At 36.8% G+C, this 17,867-nt stretch overlaps 5 protein-coding genes across 6 annotated transcripts; 3 read left to right on the forward strand and 2 right to left on the reverse strand.

The window, feature by feature from the left end:
- Nucleotides 1-87: 87 nt before the first annotated feature.
- Nucleotides 88-4,488, reverse strand: gucd1 (guanylyl cyclase domain containing 1). Its single transcript, XM_043246687.1, has 6 exons — nucleotides 3,874-4,488; nucleotides 3,415-3,496; nucleotides 3,171-3,336; nucleotides 2,816-2,907; nucleotides 1,963-2,204; nucleotides 88-1,169 (listed from the first exon to the last, which is right to left on the reverse strand). Exons 1-6 carry the CDS (start codon nucleotides 3,878-3,880, stop codon nucleotides 1,078-1,080), a joined length of 681 nt encoding a protein of 226 aa, XP_043102622.1. The 5' UTR covers nucleotides 3,881-4,488; the 3' UTR covers nucleotides 88-1,077.
- Nucleotides 4,489-4,628: 140 nt separating this feature from the next.
- snrpd3 (small nuclear ribonucleoprotein D3 polypeptide) lies at nucleotides 4,629-5,752 on the forward strand. Its single transcript, XM_043246688.1, has 4 exons — nucleotides 4,629-4,769; nucleotides 5,029-5,174; nucleotides 5,314-5,506; nucleotides 5,638-5,752. Exons 2-4 carry the CDS (start codon nucleotides 5,049-5,051, stop codon nucleotides 5,700-5,702), a joined length of 384 nt encoding a protein of 127 aa, XP_043102623.1. The 5' UTR covers nucleotides 4,629-4,769; nucleotides 5,029-5,048; the 3' UTR covers nucleotides 5,703-5,752.
- A 119-nt stretch (nucleotides 5,753-5,871) lies between these two features.
- Nucleotides 5,872-9,253, forward strand: p2rx4b (purinergic receptor P2X, ligand-gated ion channel, 4b). 2 transcript variants are annotated; one of them, XM_043246684.1, is made up of 12 exons: nucleotides 5,872-6,428; nucleotides 6,646-6,793; nucleotides 6,907-6,978; nucleotides 7,056-7,128; nucleotides 7,198-7,294; nucleotides 7,381-7,461; nucleotides 7,926-8,067; nucleotides 8,392-8,528; nucleotides 8,601-8,694; nucleotides 8,769-8,834; nucleotides 8,920-9,027; nucleotides 9,111-9,253. In XM_043246684.1, the coding sequence occupies exons 1-12, from the start codon at nucleotides 6,289-6,291 to the stop codon at nucleotides 9,144-9,146; spliced, it is 1,194 nt and encodes a 397-aa protein (XP_043102619.1). In that variant the 5' UTR covers nucleotides 5,872-6,288; the 3' UTR covers nucleotides 9,147-9,253. The 2 variants fall into 2 exon arrangements, with proteins under 2 accessions (XP_043102619.1, XP_043102620.1); XM_043246685.1 differs by lacking the exon at nucleotides 7,381-7,461.
- On the reverse strand, nucleotides 9,254-14,876 carry p2rx7 (purinergic receptor P2X, ligand-gated ion channel, 7). Its single transcript, XM_043246683.1, has 13 exons — nucleotides 14,503-14,876; nucleotides 14,186-14,333; nucleotides 13,969-14,040; nucleotides 13,767-13,839; nucleotides 13,575-13,668; nucleotides 13,028-13,108; nucleotides 12,562-12,703; nucleotides 11,554-11,690; nucleotides 11,391-11,481; nucleotides 11,241-11,306; nucleotides 11,065-11,169; nucleotides 10,828-10,935; nucleotides 9,254-10,263 (listed from the first exon to the last, which is right to left on the reverse strand). Exons 1-13 carry the CDS (start codon nucleotides 14,619-14,621, stop codon nucleotides 9,709-9,711), a joined length of 1,791 nt encoding a protein of 596 aa, XP_043102618.1. The 5' UTR covers nucleotides 14,622-14,876; the 3' UTR covers nucleotides 9,254-9,708.
- A 650-nt stretch (nucleotides 14,877-15,526) lies between these two features.
- On the forward strand, nucleotides 15,527-17,848 carry LOC122351096 (taste receptor type 2 member 40-like). Its single transcript, XM_043247965.1, has one exon. It carries the CDS (start codon nucleotides 16,248-16,250, stop codon nucleotides 17,211-17,213), a length of 966 nt encoding a protein of 321 aa, XP_043103900.1. The 5' UTR covers nucleotides 15,527-16,247; the 3' UTR covers nucleotides 17,214-17,848.
- The last annotated feature ends 19 nt before the right edge of the window (nucleotides 17,849-17,867 follow it).

A 17,867-nucleotide genomic window follows, 5' to 3' on the forward strand; every position in this document is an offset into this window, starting at 1 on the left:
TTGGAAACCTGATGTTTTAAAAATCTAAGGAAAATAACAACAGCAAAGTAACGTTTAACCTGAATGATCAAAGATTAAATAACATAATTATGGCTGGTGGAACAACATAGTGCAAGCATTTCATTTGTCAGCCATTGTGTCACAAACCATCGACGACTGAGCCATTAGAGCCACTTAGTAGTGCGTTTACAAGATGGCAAACAACAGAGTGTTCACAATACTTGTGTTCAGACCTTTTCAAACGGTGCGCAACACCTGGCGGTAAAACTAACCCTAGTGTTCCTGTTCTCTCTCAGAGGAATTGTAGTTACTATGAATTACGCCAACACAATATAATCGTGAGAATTTAACAATGTAATACAGTACATTACACAGAAACAGGTCTAATACTGTATTAGTGCTATGAGCGAGTTGATAGCACCAGACACGCTCTCTCGCTATTCTACATGAGGTTATGACAGACGTCCACGTGATTTCATTCCCGAGGAAACCCCTAGAGAAGTGAATCTACACATATTGCACCCATGACACTTTTCTTTCCCGCCAGTGGGATATAATTTAACATGCTGGATTAATCAAATCTTACCTGAGTTTTTTTAAAAACAGTTTTTCTCTCTTTTACAATAATTAAAACCTTTCATCGTATCAATTAAGTGGCCTTCAAGAGAAAAAAATAATAAAATTAAAAAACAAACACACAACCCAATGATTTCTGTAACAAACACAAATCTCTATCTTGACATGAACGGAAAAACATTATGTACACTCCTCCTCTACCTCTTACAGTGGCAGAGACTGTATATAAATCATATGAGCTCTAGATAAAAATATAAGTCCACCTCACAACAATGAGTTACATATAGATTTCCCTTTCCTTACTGTGTGAAGATTTCATTCTGTGGCCAATGTAGCACCATAGTAATGCTTTGTGCGACGCTATAGCTTTAATGAAGACCATAGCCAGAGGTGACACATACTACCTGCTATTGGCCAGCAGCACTGGTTCCTGTTGGCAAAAATGCTACCCAGCCAACCACAGTGGATGCAAAAGTTTGTTGGTTCAGAAGCAGTCGAGACTCAGCCGTCTTTGTAGACGAACAGGATATCTTCGTCAGTTCCGTAGCTTCTTCTGGCCTCCTCGAAATTACTAAAGCTTGTGCAGCACACACCTGTCAATCAAAGAATTGGGCATATGAGAGAGATTTTTACCGCTTACGTTTCTGTATTATCATTAGGAATGCTTCACCCAAAAATGAACGATTTCCTGAAAGCGTGCTCACCCTTAGACCATCCGAGATGTACATGAGTCCGTTTCTTTAACAGAGTTGGAGAAATATAGCATTGCATCACTTGCTCATCAGGGGATCCTCTTTAGTGAATGGGTGCCGTCAAGACGAGAGTCTCAACATCTGATAAAAGCGTCAAAATAATCCACACCACTCCAGTCTGTTTAAAGTTTAAATACCTTGATGGATCTGTTTCATACAAACACTCAGCTTTTTTACTTCACAAGATGTTTATTGGTGGACTAGGATGCATTATTGTGATGCGTTTAATCAGCTGTTTGGACGGCACCCATTCACTGAAGAGCATTCACTGATAAGCAAGTGGTGTGTGATGCTAAACTTCTCCAAATCTATTCTAATGAAGAAACGAACAATCTACTTCGTGGATGGCCTGAGTAAAGTTTTTAGGAAATTTCTTTTTGGTTGAACTATGTATTTAAAAACATTATACTAAATAAGGCTGTTGGGGCTAAGATGTAAATGGCCTCAAAAAAGTACTTGAAATTTAAAAAAATTAAAGATTTTTTTCAACAGTATGTGCATTTAAATATTTAAATTAATAGTGTATTTTAATTCCCTGTGTGTGTGTGTGTGTGTGTGTGTGTTTTTTATGTTTTGCATAAACAGTGTGCTTGTGTCGTTTTTAAGAATAATGACAAAACTTCAAAATACATACGGTCCGAGTAGGCAGGGTTGTTGTAGAAGATGCTGCGAGTTTTCCGATTAAATCCACACACCACCACAAAGTGGCCCTGGTAATCTGGCTTCCTGCAAAAGCACTTCTGACCCACAGGGAGGAAACAGCAGTATTTGACAGGCGTGGAGCACAGCTCACACACCAACACCACTGCATTGACCAGCACGATGGCCACGTGACCCTGCTCCAGGTGGCTCTGGATCTCCTGAACCGTAACAGAGCTACGAGACAAAGATGTGATCAGATTTCTTCATGCACACCACAAGACTTTCATCTTACTGGAATGCGTTTTGATATAATCTTGAAATTAAAAAGTCTGAACTAAATATACACACCTTTTAAATATGATACCGTTTTGTCTAAATGAATGTAAAAAAATGTAAACAGATTTTAAGCATGCATGGGCATGGATTATATTCCCACAGAATGCATGAAGCGATAAAAAAAAAAGCAATGTAATTGAGTTATGTTATGGGTTAATGTAAATAGGAGCTCTGCATAATTAAATATACAGTGTTGCCAATGGTAATAAGTTCCAAAAGTTCAATATAATGCGCATGACACAAATTTTGTCTAATTACAGCATAGAATGTTTTTAGTATGTCTTTATGTAAATGTTTATTAAATATAAAAATTTAATGTTTGGGGGTTTTTAGGTATTTTTTTAACAACAATATAAATTTTTCAAGCATGGAATTATATATATATATATATATATATATATATATATATATATATATATATATATATATATATATATATATCCAAATTTTCAGTAGTGTCAGTATGTGCCACAAAAGAAAAAAACAAGTGTTAAATGTGGAAACCTCACCATTTTTTCACCAGGACTCCTTTGCTTTCAGCCTTCAGAAACAGCTCATTGACCCGGTCCTCTTCTGTATCAAAATGCTTTTTGTAGAAAGACTAAAAGCAAAAGAACACAGAAAATGTAAAAATTACTTAGACGCAAAGGTGAGTCCGAACTGATCCTCTGATTAAAATTACAGCTCTTCATTCATAAATAAAATCAAGAATATTAATGATATAAAAGGCCCCGAACTAATGGCCTTTTCTTGGAAAAATGTACTGAAACGTCCGTTCTTCCCTGCGCTACACGTGACACTCGGCTTGCGCTCTATCTGCGGTGATCACGACTGCATCACGTGAGGTAAAAAAACAGACAGCACCTGGTTCCTGAAGCCCTTGTCCACGCCGAGCGTCTGTGTGCAGAAGCAGTGTCTGACCCCCAGCTTACACATGAGATAAGCCAGGTCAATAGTCCACACGCTCTCTGTAAACTCTAAGTCCAAGCACGCTCTCTGAAATTCCTCCTCACTTATTGGATGTAAATACCTGCAAACAAAAACAAAAGTTTGAGCACTTACTATTCGAGCTGCGGTGCGTAACGCATGACTTGGGCTTCATACTCACTCTAGTACCATTCTCGAACAGGCCAAGCCACAATCCCAGTGGTACAGCTGCCGGATGACCGGTACATTTAACATCACATCATCTGGCAAAACAAGGTGAGACAGGAAGCTGGTAATGTCACCGAGCGGCTTTTCATCCATTCACATTATGTTAAGTTGCATTATCAGGTTGTATTAAAGATAAATCAGTTTGGGTTGTGAATTAAGGCATATGATCCCAGTGTGTTATTTTATTCACATAAACTAGAAAAAAAATAAAACAGGTAAAAGAAAGTGACTAACAACTTGGAAAAGTTATACACAAGCAGCATGAGGATAACATATGAGCTGTTCGTTTAAATTTAGTATGTCCGGGTTGAGCCTTTTTTATATCAGGCAAGGGTCATGATTGATTATAATGCTAGTTAGTTTTCACGCAGTGTTTAGTCATGCGTTTAAACGCCATTTATGTCAAACTCACCGTTCATGATCCAGCTGGTGCGTGTCTCTCTGTGTTGTTGTGTTTCAGTGCTGTTTAACAGCAAGGGCTCGATTCATGAAGATGAAGTCCGCTAGCGGGGGTAACGTTAGCCGGACAGCTGTTGCCCTCTTGTCCTCCACATAGGACTCGCTAAACTCTGTCCATCTTCAGCTCGGTGAAAGCCTTTAACGAACTGTTCGTGAAAAGCGGAGAAACAACTACAAACGCGGCTCGCTTCGCCCACGCCTTGAGGTCTTTCCCTGGGATGAATGTTTCACTTCCTCTATGTCAATCCAAACCATTGAAAACAGACGGAGCTGCGCCCCCTGCTGGCGAATCACAGGAAACCCCACCTCAAATCGACAAAAATAGAGACGAACTAGAATATTTATAGATTTTTATAGAAATGAGAATTCTGTTTATATATTTAATATACGTATAGTAACAAGCTATGAGCATCACAAATTAAACATACGACGCTCAGTAATACAATTAACAAAATAATTAACTCGTTTGATTAATAATAATTATTATTTGTATTCATAATTCAACATAAATAAACAGGAATATTTGCAGGGGGAAATATGAATATTGTTTCGTTGTGGGGCTTATATTAATGCCTAAATACCTAGTAATAGATTTAAATTAATTTACCCCGAAAAGTCTGGTAAAACATCGTTTTTTTTTTATTTGGTTTTTTTTTAACGTGGTTTAGACTGTAAAAAAAGGGGATTTAAGCGAGTTAATGTTGTGTCCTTCAGTCCGGTAGGTGGCAGTAAGTGTTTCCAGTAGAATAAAATCCCCGGAAACTCTGTCGAACGCCGAAGACAGATCAGTTTGTGGACGTTCGCTGCACGTTTGGGTGATTTTTCTTTTTGTTAATTCCTTTGAAAAAGGTAAGATTGGGTCGAGTCTGTCTGGGTTTATTTTTTTTTTTTTAGATCTGCCGTTAAATTGTTGCTTCTTGTTATCTGTGTGGTTTCCTCATTGCTCGTTTATGACAAACTTGCGTTAAGATCCTCCTGACCCATTCATTTTATTTAAACAGCTTTCATTGGTTTTCACCTCCTCGTGCAGCAAAGATTTACCTTCTGTCCGGGGTTATTAGTCCTCTGCCAGGTTTTTTTGCGGCGTCTTATTTTCTCTTTCTTAAAGTTGACAGAGAGCTTGTTAAGATGTCTATTGGAGTGCCCATCAAAGTTCTTCATGAAGCGGAGGGACACATAGTCACCTGTGAAACCAACACGGGGGAGGTTTACAGGGGCAAACTGATCGAGGCTGAGGACAACATGAACTGCCAGGTGCTAAGTTGTGTGTGTGTGTGTGTGTGTGTGTGTGTGTGTGTGTGTGAGACAAACCAGTCGTCTGTAAGACTCTCATTAATGTAATTTTAAAATTCGTGTAACATGTTTTTTTTTTCTTTTCTGAATTGTCCTCTAGATGGCAAACATCACAGTCACATACAGGGATGGCCGTGTATCTCAGCTGGAGCAGGTGTATATTCGTGGCAGTAAGATCAGGTTCCTCATCCTTCCCGACATGCTGAAAAATGCTCCCATGTTAAAGAGTATGAAGAACAAAAACCAGGCCGCCGGTGCGGGTCGAGGAAAAGCAGCTATTCTTAAAGCCCAAGGTATATACAGCCTCTTTTCACCCCCCTGTCCACAAGTCTAATGTGAAACTTGTTTTTTTTTTTATCAGAGAATTAATGTAACGTTAGTGAATTATTTTATTTTAATAAAGATCATTGTGTTGTCTTTGCAGTGGCTGCGAGAGGCCGTGGCCGGGGTGGACCAGGACGAGGAAACGTCTTCCAGAAGAGACGCTAGTTTTATTAACTTTTTTTTTTTTTTTTTTTTTTTTTTTTTTTTTTTTTTTTTTTTTTTTACATTTTATATTGCCATAATTTTGGTCTGTTTTATTTTATAATGTTCATTTTATGCTATGGGGAAATAAATGGGTGATTTTGCTAATTTTGTCCTGATTCTGTGAGGGTTTTTTTTTTAGGTTTCTTTATAGTTCTAGCCATACTAAATGCGCTGTCAAGTATTAAGACGCTACAGTGAAGCAAATGCAGTGAGAAAACTAATGGGTCATGTATCAAAAATATACCAGTTGAGCAGTTGGTCGTTACTAAAGGTGTTCAACCACTTGATTTACATGAGTTTCACACTGTAATAGATACTGGTTTGCAAATGTGAGGAGTGCAAATGTCAGTGAGTACCTAACAGATGTTTAACCAAATATCTGCATGTGGAAGGCAGTGCATATCTTAAAACTTTCATTAATCCTACAAGATAAGAAGTTCCATGCAAAGCACGTGTAAATTAGCTGAAAAGCGTAGTAGATGCTGACACACACAGCTTTTTCTCCTCACATCAATGCTGAAGCTTCATAGTGGACACTTCTTCAGCAATGGGCTGCAAGGACTGCTGCGGGGTTTGCCTCCAATGTCTCTTTGGTTATGAAACCAATGTAATGCTGGTTATTAATAACAAAGCTTTGGGAGCCCTCTTCAGACTGATCCAGCTGTTAATCATCAGCTATGTTGCTGTGTGAGTACATTTTTACAAGATTATATGGTGTTAGGGAGAAATACTGATTTCATCTATTCGTATTCATCTCATTTTTAGAAGTCTTTGAATAAGAGCGTAATTAGAGCTTGAAAAGGTTAAGGTATTAAAAAAAAAAATGTATTTTTGTAGTCACACGGTGAAAACAGACATGGTGTTCTTTTTGTTGCAATAAATGTATAACTTTTGTACTTTTAAGCTATGTCTGCTGGATTCAGCGTGCTTACCAGGAGACGGATTCAGTGATCAGCTCCGTCAGCACAAAGGTGAAAGGAAACTTTCTGACTAATTCATCCACTGAGGGTGTTCATGTTTGGGACGTGCCTGAATACGTTGTCCCACCCCAGGTATCTACGTCTGACAGAAACCCGATAGATCATCTTGAGTTATTTTGTCCAAATGACACATTTTGCAGAAATGAATTCGAAATTTAGTCTGCCTTTTTTAATTTATTTGGTAGGGAGAAAACTCTTTCTTTGTTGTAACAAATGTGATTCTGACTCCAGGCCAGACACAGAGCAAGTGTCCCGAGGTACTATCTAACACATCCGTATGTTTTTTAGAAGAGAACGTTGCATGTTGCATTTAAAAAAATAAAATTTTTCACAGATTCCAAGTGAATCCACTAAGTGTGACTCTGACAGTGATTGCGTAGCGGGACACAATGACGTCCATGCCGATGGTATGTGTCTGTGTTCAGTGTTTCAGATGCAAGTCAGTGGCACAAAGTGAACTCTGTTCCTCCTCGCAGGTGTTCAGACTGGACATTGTGTGCAGTATTCTGATACCATCAAAACCTGTGAGGTGCAGGCATGGTGCCCGCTCGAAAATGACGGTGTCATTCCAAAGTGAGTGTCTTTAGTAAAAGTGGGCAAGTTTGACGTCCTTTGCTCGACTGAAACTGTGAATATTAATATAGTCTGTGACTGTACAGACCAGCTATTCTAGGTGCGGCAGAGGATTTCACTGTGCTCGTCAAAAACAACATACAATATCCAAAGTTCAATTTTAAAAAGTAAGTTTACGCATTTTAGTCTTAGAAAACCCATGATGTCTATCATTCGGATATGTGATCTGGGGCAAAACCAGTCATAAGTGTAAATTTTTCAAAATTGCGATTCATACGTTATCTGAAACTTTAATATAAAGACGTTTTCAATTGATGTATGGTTTGTAAGGATTAGATACAACCATGTGGAATATTTAGTGGGGGAATAATCTAAATACTGAGAAAATCGCTCAGTTGTCCAAATAAAGTTCTTGGCAATGCATATTACTCATTTAAAATGTTAATATTTACAGTAGGAAATGTTTGTGGAACATGTTCACATAACCTTTTTTTTTTTGAAAAAGAAAATAACTTAATCTTGAGCCATAAAGTGTAATTTTAGCTATTCCTACAAATATACCCCGCTCTTAACAAATATTTTAAATCCAAGTGTTTGTGGCCTAGTAAATCTATTGTTTTGTTATTTATAGGCGAAATATTTTGCATCACATCAACTCCACATACTTAAAAAACTGCACCTTTGATCGTAAAACAGACCCACACTGTCCTATTTTTCGTCTGGGAAACATGGTAAAAGAGGCAGGAGAGGACTTCAGCGTCATGGCTCTTAAAGTCTGTATCTTCAGTATTACCTTTTTATATACACTTGTTATACGATAAATGTATGCGATAAATTGACAGTGCTAACATTTGTAATATTAAAAACAAAACGCATGTTTGCTGAGCATGACATCAGCGTGCTAGAATGATTTCTGTAGGATTGTGTGACACTGAAGACTGGACTAACAGCTGCTGAAAATTCAGCTTTGCCAAAATATTTTTTAAATATACTAAAAACAGTTGTTTTAAATTACATTTTGAGCGCTTGCATGTAAGTAGATTGTGAAAGTACTATTAGTTAATTACTGCAGCTGACGGTGTGTTTTGATGTTGAAGGGTGGTATTATTGGGATTTTCGTTGACTGGAATTGTGACTTGGACTTCCCAGAACGCTTCTGCATTCCCAAGTATTCTTTTAGCAGACTGGACAACAAAAATCCCGAAAATAATGTTGCCCCTGGCTACAATTTCCGGTAAATTTAGTTAAACTGATTTAGATTTTTGAATGTAAACCTGGAGGGTAACAATTTTGTTCTTTCCCACAGATATGCAAAATATTTTAAAAACAATGAAAACGTTGAAACACGGACATTGATAAAGGCCTTTGGAATCCGCTTTGATGTCATTGTGTTTGGGAAGGTTTGTATACCTGTACAAAATAATAGCATCTATTAATTCAGTTTTCCTTATTTATTCTCTAATTGTGTCTGCAGGCTGGTAAATTCAATATTGTGCCCACTATTGTCAATCTTGGCGCCACTCTAGCCTTTCTTAGCTTGGTAAGCTCTGTTTTAATGTTTTTTTTTTTTTTTAAGACACTTAAATGGCTTTAACATTTACATGTTATTCCTGAACTTCTCCCAGGTGGCTGCTGTTTGCGACTGGGTCATGCTTACTTGTACGAAGGATCGTGACTACTATGCCAAACATAAATTTATTCACGCAGACCAAAAAGGTGACAGCATGCCACTGGTAAGTGAACGTTAAAGCAACTTATTCTACATGTCATTTTTATTGTTATGTAAAATATACTTTTTAATTTTATACTATTATAGAGCTCCATGGAGACAGGCTCATACGGGACTCCATGATGGAGTGAACTGGACACTTTCACCATGCTTAAAACATGTAAAACTCAATATGTTTTGTGTATATATATATACGTATACACAATTCACACACTACTCTTCAAAGGTTTGGGGCTGACGAGCTTGTTTGCTGCATTTATTTAATCAAAAATACTGTTAATATACATTAACTCTACTATACATTTTAAATATAATATATTTATTCTTATTTATATATTTATTTATTTATATAAGAATTCCTTAGCTGATGTTAGCTTATCAATTCCATTTTAATTTGATCAAATTTTTCTTTTATTACAGTTTATGAGTGTATCAGTGTTTAATTACACTTTAAATGATCAGTAAATCAGGTTCTTCGCTTTTTTGCTTTTTTTTAAGTTCAAAGGCATCTGTGTTAATTAAAATATACTGACAGCATATTTGTTGTTAATATGACTCAAATTGGTTGATTTGCTAGTTAAAATAGTAAAAATGACTCATATTCCTTGTTATTGACTGGTTTATATCATTACCATTTAGGCATTGTCATTTTGATTTGAATGTGTAATCATAAACCTATAAAGTCTTATCTATTGAAGTCTGTCTGAGACGGTACGGCCTGAAAGAGGCTAAGGCCACTGTATTTCCCATCAGGGCTGGAGTATTCTGCTCTTATCCTCCAGATACAGCAACTCGGTATTACTGGAATAGCATCTCTAGGCGTGCTGTCGCCAAAGCGCCATCTAATGAATTGAGCATAGGCCCCATGGCGCAGCTGAGCCTCCTCACGCAGCTCCGCTAGGGGATCCACATAGAACAAAGCTGTCTCCAGGACAGAGCGATTGACGACCAGTGTCGAAAAGAGCGGGGAGGAGGTTATGCAGCGTCCTTTCTTGGACCGACAGCACAGCTGTTCCTGTAAGGAGTCGGAAGGCCGGCAGCAGCCGCACTGACACCAGGCCGGACTCCCAGACTCTGGCATCTCCAGCAACGGTGTGTCAGTGCTTTGTCTGCTGCTGTGACTTCTGGGAAGGTTCTCTTCCACGTTTAGCCTGCCACTCTGGCCATTCTGTAAAGGCTCACTTCTGCTTTTAACACACTGCAGAACACTCATCAGAGTCTTCATGCTCGCCAAATCATTCTGAAAAACAACAGACCAGGGTTAACAAAAAAAACTTTCACGATTTGAAATGACATAAAATGTTAACTATTATAAAACATCAACAACCCCACAAAAGAAAAAAAGGTAAACGTGCTTTATTTCAGCAAGTTGGTAAGGCAACTTTTCTATCTTTAATTTAACTTGATTTACTAAAATAACTAAAACTGAAATAAAAAGTAAAACCTTTATATACATAAAAACAACACTGGTGGTGATGGTGCCCAGGATTTTGCACAGGATATTATAATTGGAATATATCAGAAAAAAAAACAAAGGACTTGTGAAATGATTAATAAGCCACATGACGTGTTCATTGACGCTACTGCTGCTTTATCAGTGTTTAAGTGAGTCAGGATGTACTGCTGTTGTATTCCATTCATTGTGCTCTGCAGAAGAAAGCAAGCCTTGCAGGCCTGGAAGGTGAGTAAATGATGACTTTCTGAGTGGACTAATAGTTTAATTGAGTTTTAGAAAATACAAAATGCTTTTTCAATGGATATTAATTTACTGATAATATATGACAGTATAATGTGAGGAAATTACTTTGGGCTGGTGTAAGGAAAGAGGTTTAGATGCCTGTAGTCCTTTCTTTCTGGATCTTTTGACCACCCTCAACAGGTCCTCATCCACATATGACACACAAAGGAAGCACTGCAACAAACACAATACTAAATGTTACGAATCACGTATACAGAATCACAGTTTAAGCTGTATTTAGCCTGTGTAAACTGCACACGACAAACAGAAGTGCTCTCCACTACTGTAAGTCGCTGTGTTCACCTCTTCTCTGTCCTGTACAGCCTCAAACTTCCTCTCAGTGTAGTTCTGTTTTGCCTCTTTGGAGTAACAGCCGGTCCCGATAAGCCAGTCCAGGATTATTGTCGTCTAAAGACAAGCTCACGGTAAACATTTCATTACTTCAAACACTTTTGCTGAGCGTTTAAAGGGTAACTTACAATAGCGTAATACGAGAGCGTAGATCCAATGTAGATGATTAGCTGAATGATGCTGAACTTTCCAGCCTGTGAAGAATATAGAGGACTTTATGTCTTATATGCTAAAACCAACATGCAGCGTAATGACAGTATTGTATAATATAATCTCACCTTCCCAAACACCATCACGTCAAACCTAATCCCATACATTTTAAAGAGAGTTCTCTGCTCCACACCATTCACTGTAGAGTATCTCGCAAACCTACAAAAAAAAAATTTAATTTCAATATCACGCAGTTCACATATTTTTATTAATGATTTAAGTTGTCCACACCTGAAATTGAGACCAGGGTACAAGGTTCGGTTGCTTTCTTTTTCGTCCAAGCGACGGAATGAGTATTTTGGCAGACAGCTGTGAAAAATGTAGTTCAGGTCACAGTCCCAGTTGATCTGGATCCCAATTACACCACCCTGTGAAGCAGATACTACCAGCCATGTAGAAACTGACAAGAATGTACTAGCCTACTTCACAACTAAATACACAAATACGCTTCTGATAAAAGGTTCGGTAAGATTTTTATTTAAAGAATTAATACTCTTATTCAACAAAAATGCATTGAACTAATCAGAAATGACAGTAAAGACATTAATAATGTTACAAAATACTTTTATTTCAAATAAATGCTGTTCTTTTGAACTTTATATAAAAAGAACAGACCACTGTTTGTTTTCACAATAGCCGCACAACAGTTTGATAATAATAAGGAAATTATAATAAAAATAAATGCTTCTGAATTAAAGTCTTATGATTTCTGAAAGATCATAAGACTTTAATTCAGGATCCCATGACGAATAAAAAGTTAAATAAAGAAAAACATATATTTAAAAAAATATATATATATATATTTTAAATAATATACACTACTAATATACAAATGTTTGGTGTCAGTAATTATTTCCTTTTATTTGAAAGCATGTTAAATTATTAAAAAGTGATGGTAAAGACTAATATTTGTAGAAAATATTTTTATTTTGAACAAATGCTGTCTTTTTGTAACTTTTCATTCAAAATGATCACAGGTTTAAAAAATATTAATTAGCGAAAACTGTTTCTAACATCAACGATATTAATAAACCAGAGTGATTTCTGAAGGCTCGTGTGATACTGAACACTGGAGTAATTCAGCTCTGCATCACATGAACAAATTATATTTTACAGTATATTAAATTAGAACATTTTATATAGTAATACTATTTCAGTTACAGTTCTTTCTGTATTTTTGATCAAATGAATGCGTTGGACATTAAAACTTTTTTGTATGTTCTAGTGTGTAGGTTTTACCTCCACTGCCATGTCTGAAAACTTCTCCTTGGCCTCATTCACAATGTCTCCCAAACGGAAAATGGGGCAGTATGGATTTTTGACGCGGTTATAAATGCAACCTTTAAGGTCAGAGTCTTTCTTTCCAGGCAGGATGTTTCTTCTAAGAGAAAAACATAAGTGGATGATTATATTATGAGTTTTTGAATACTAAATATAAGGAGCTTCTTTCTGCCTTAGGTTTAATTTAAATGTTATTGTTACTGCTAACAGTTCACACATGCATCAAGTGGCAACACTTGTTACACATGTTGTTACTACTATAATAGATTATGCATAATTTTATATGCAAGTAAACCTAACCCTAACAATATAGTAAACACATTTACTTAATATTATTCAGTACTTGCATTTATAATGGACATAAAGTGTAACCCAATAAATACGCACAATAAATATAATAGCATTTCCCACACTTGTGTACTACCTTATGTAATTAAAGGCTGGAAATCTGATGTTATTCTTGATCATCACAGTGAAATTTTCTGCTGATGCCAAAAGAGGAGATCTAGGAAAGCAGAAACGAAAACCTGACATAAGAAAAGGTCCGAACACTGAATCTCTGTTTACATAAAACTGCAACTTCCTCAAACTGATTCCTCAAATGTCTTTTTGACGGCATTGGTAGCTCTGAACTGTTTAGCAGCGTAGCTAATGATGAGCTGTTTTCTATGGCCAAACAGCTATGCTGTCACAGGAAGTTCAAATCTTAATCAACAATCAGCAGTATGCAGGACAAACAGTCACTCGAGTCAATCCTACATTTAGTTATGACAAAATACCATCATGAACAGCTCACCAAAAAAAGAAAAGAGTATTCAGTTATCATTTATTCCCCATTCGTGTCACTCCAAACAAGCATGATCATCTAATTTCTAATGAAAAATGTTACATAAAACGACACAAGAATAAGTAAACGATGACAAAATTATATTAAAAGTATCGTATTGATATAAATTTTCACATTACAGCACCTGGGAGTCTTCTTGTTCTCAATGGGGCACCAAGTTGTAACTTCACATGTTTTCCTTAGTACATCTAACTTCACGCAGGCACCTGTTTGAACACCTTAGAGACAAACACAGGAACGTGTCGAAGTAAGACTAGTCTGACGTCGATGTACTTCCTCTCAAGCTGCATGACTTTAAATGGTTTCTTTATATTACCGTGGCTATACTGGTCAGAAAACCCTTTCTCGCAGTCTTTATCTGTTCGACACTGTTTCCCATGCGGCAGAACCTGAAGTGTATACAAAAGTCTGTTGAATGCATTATATATGGCTTAAAATAAATCACACACATAAAGGTTTTGTTTTTAAGGCTTAGTATACATTGTCCGTATTGTTGAAATGAAAATAGCTTCTCTTACCTCAGGGCAATTACCTTGTTTTTGGTTCTTTGTCACAATGACATTTGTCGCCACAAAAAAGGAGTTTCTTCCCTGTCGAAATAAAACGCGAACAACGTTATTATCTTTACTTGTTACTTATTACCTTATTAATTACAACCTGGTATGAACATAATTGTGTTTCATTCAGAAATAACTGTGGCATGGAAAATAATATTAACAAATGGTGTTCTGTTACCAGATATGGCCCGCTGTAGTCCACCACATCCCACACGACTTCTCCGATGTCTGTTACAGTTATCTTTGCCACTCCTTTGACCTTCGTGGTAACAGAACTCACCACCAGATCATACTCTTGATACTCCTTGTTCCATAACATCATGAAACTGTGAAGACATTACACCGACTTCAGACTTCGACACTCCGGAATGGTCAGTACAAGTTAACACACAATAATATAGCACGCACAGATGGCTCACTGGCAGTGATTGCACATGAACGAGCTTTTGTTAAATGATGCGGGGGCGACGCGCAAGAAAGCGCGGACACTCTTACCAAATGAACATCAAGATCAACCCGTTGAATGTCCATTTCAGCGACCCAAGTCTGACGCTCTTGATTTTGACGAGTTTTTGCGTGTCGTATTCGCAGAGGTTCAGCAAAGCGCAAGGCATGGTGGTGACTTGTAAACACTGGCGTGCAGCTGTGCTGAGCTCGCGCTGCGCAGGAGGAGAGGTCACATGGTCTTCTGGAAGACAGCTATTTGCCCCACTCTTAGGACGTACAGAGACTTTTCACTGATGCCGTTATTAGGCTACATTACATGCACTGTCACCTCGGAATCACGCCTTCTCGGTCTTTAACATTATTATATTTTATTTTAAATACATTTTCGTTTCCAACAGCGAATTTAATTCTTTTCCACCTCTGTGTTCGAAATTCTGGTTTAATTTTATTTTGTTATGTTTTAAATGTTGATGTCATTTGGTTTTAAGCTGTGATTCTATTTGCTTTTTAATTTTTGTGTTATTTAATGCTATAAAGCACTAAATATTTAACATTTTATAACCTATGTTATATTTTTGATAGTTTGTGATAATAATGTATATATTACAATTTATTTATATATATATATATATATATATATATATATATATATATATATATATATATTATTATTATTATTATTATTATTATTTTATTATCATACCATTCACAGTGGCCCCAATAACATATATTTCAAGCTAAATTCTTGACAACGTTAAGTAGAATCTCATAAATATAAGGATCAGTCCCACCTAAAATAAATGTTATTAGTTTTGGTTTCTTTTTGTCAACAATGCAGTAAAACAGTAATTAATACTGTACAATTTTAATTGCAATTTCTGGGAAAGCTGAATTTTCAGCTGATAGATGTCAAATACTCAACTCTTAGTTAATTTGGTGCTCAAAAAAACAGACACGCTTCTTAATATTTTTGTGTTATATTCTTTTCAGTATTCTTTGATTAATATAAAGTTTTATTTGAAAAATAAAAAAACTGTCAAAACATAAAGAAAAATATATCTGTAATGTCACTTTTGATCAGTTTTAACCCATCTTTGTTAATTGAAAGTATTAATTTCTTTGAAAAACAAAACTGTACAGTATCTGAATGTGAATTTGATATGAATTGACATCATAAAAACCAAATCTGACATATCTTATTTAATACCAAGGACAGATGAATCTTTCGTGTTGTTACATCACAGTCCCATCTGTCAATCCATTATCCTGTGGATGACCATCGAGAAACTGGAGACTGGAAAACTTAAGTCCCCACATCTTATAGGACATTTGCATAGTAAAATTGTCCAGATTGTATTTTATCCAGCATGTTTCCAACTATGTCTAAATAGCAAACAAACAAAATTTGAATAGTCAAATTCTGAACACTGATTGCACGAGCATTCAATACTGATTGTTACATATACATATGACAGCAAATGCAGCCTCGGCGTGTGAGTGACACGCATGAGCTTTACGATCACCATACGTGACAAAAAGTACAATAAATTCACTAAATCTTTTGTTTTAGCTAGGCTCGTGTAATTTGAACTGTAGTAAACATGGTGCATTTCTCTCATTTTACCTAATTTGTGTTTTCAGCATTGACAAAGCCTGCTCTGATTCACCCACACAAAGTCACTTTGCATAAGAGATTGCGTCCCTGTTTCTACATAAGACAATGCGCATCCCACCAAAGCTCACATCAGTGCAGGACTCCGCTCCGCGTGCTTCCCTCTCTGAAGAGCAACACCATGACCCTCATTGGGGACATAGTTTTTTTTGTCGTAATTGTGACAGTTGGAGTTTCTGGAAACATCTTTAACCTCATCTTTACTATAGAACAGCAAGTGAAGACCAGGAGCATTCAGACTGTCGGTTTGATCCTAAACGTCATCTCCGTCAACAACGTTATCTTGGTAATCGCCACCTTCGCACTGGTGTTTAGCGTCTTTCAGAATCCCGTAATTTGGTGCATCAGGCCATACCCTTTATCTATTCGCTCCGAAATCTATCTCATGATGAGCTGCAGCTTCACCAGCTTCTGGGCCATTGCGTGGCTGAGTCTCTTCTACTGCATCAAAGTTGTGAATTTCTCCACCGAGTTTTTCCGAGCACTGAAGAGGAACATCTCCTCTGTGATCAACGCTGCAGTGCTGCTGAGCTGCGTGTTCTCCTCCTTGTTGTTCTTTCCTCTGTTTTCGCTCGACGTTTCGGATTTAATGGACAAAAATCAAAACATGAACGACATTGCTAACTTGACCTGTCCACAGCCCTCCTTCACTATAGAGATGAACGCGAATGCATATGCCGCAGCTATACTTTGCCTCCTCTGCCCCATCCCTCTGATGGTCATGCTGCCCACCTCTATCAGAATGGTCATCCATCTGTGCGCCCACACGTTGGCTCTCAAGAAGAACCAGACACAGGTGCAGGGATCTGACTCGTACCTCCTGGTGTGCAAGATCACCATCTCCCTGGTGGGAGTTTATATGTCCACTCTGTGCATCGTGGCTTTGTTTATCACCATAAGGTTAATCGGGCAGTTTATCACCTACCACACCTTAGCCGGTGCCTTTAGTTTTTACAGCGGCATGACTTCTCTCCTTCTGACTGCTTCAAACAGGTATCTGAAAGAGAAGTTCTGGAGCCTGTTCTGCTGTAGGAAAGCAGAGGAACAAGCTAGCAAAAGCCAGACAGTTGTCACAGGAGATGTTTGATATGAGAAATATTACCTTTATTTCAGGGACTTGAATTATTAAAATCAAACATTTGATTTTAGTCACTTAAAAATAAAGTAGTAATAACAGAAACATAGAATTAAGATTTAATCACTTAGCTAATTGCATGTAACTGTTGCTATTTGGTTGACTTGGTATACTTTTGTTTGCTGAATAATCAGGAGAATAACCAACAAAATTTCATAGCAATTCTTAGCTATTTTTACATTTTGGTGATGTGGTGACTAATTTGATTGAATTTGAATGATTTTGAATTTTATCTGATTACGTGGTTTAGGGATGGACCTTAATGCTTAATTTTATTAATGCTTGTTTTTTTATGATTTTGTTCACGTTGTATGATTCTGTACTCATTAAATATTTTTTTTTTTTGCCATCGTGTTGGAATAACTAGAATAAAGTTAGTATTTGTTTAGTATTTTATTAAAGCTTTTTTTTCTAGTTGCATTATTTTGGGTAATGAATATATATTTGATGTGATGATAAAAGCATTTATTTTGCCTTGTGATCTATGTAGAGAGACATGTAGTCATATATTTTAAATGAATTATTTTAAGTTAAATTTTAAAGTGTCCATGTTAAATGCACTTACTAACAAAACAAATATGCAGAATTACCCCTAACCACACTCCC

Source organism: Puntigrus tetrazona, chromosome 8 (genome assembly GCF_018831695.1).
Source record: "Puntigrus tetrazona isolate hp1 chromosome 8, ASM1883169v1, whole genome shotgun sequence".
NCBI classification, from domain to species: Eukaryota; Metazoa; Chordata; class Actinopteri; order Cypriniformes; family Cyprinidae; genus Puntigrus; species Puntigrus tetrazona.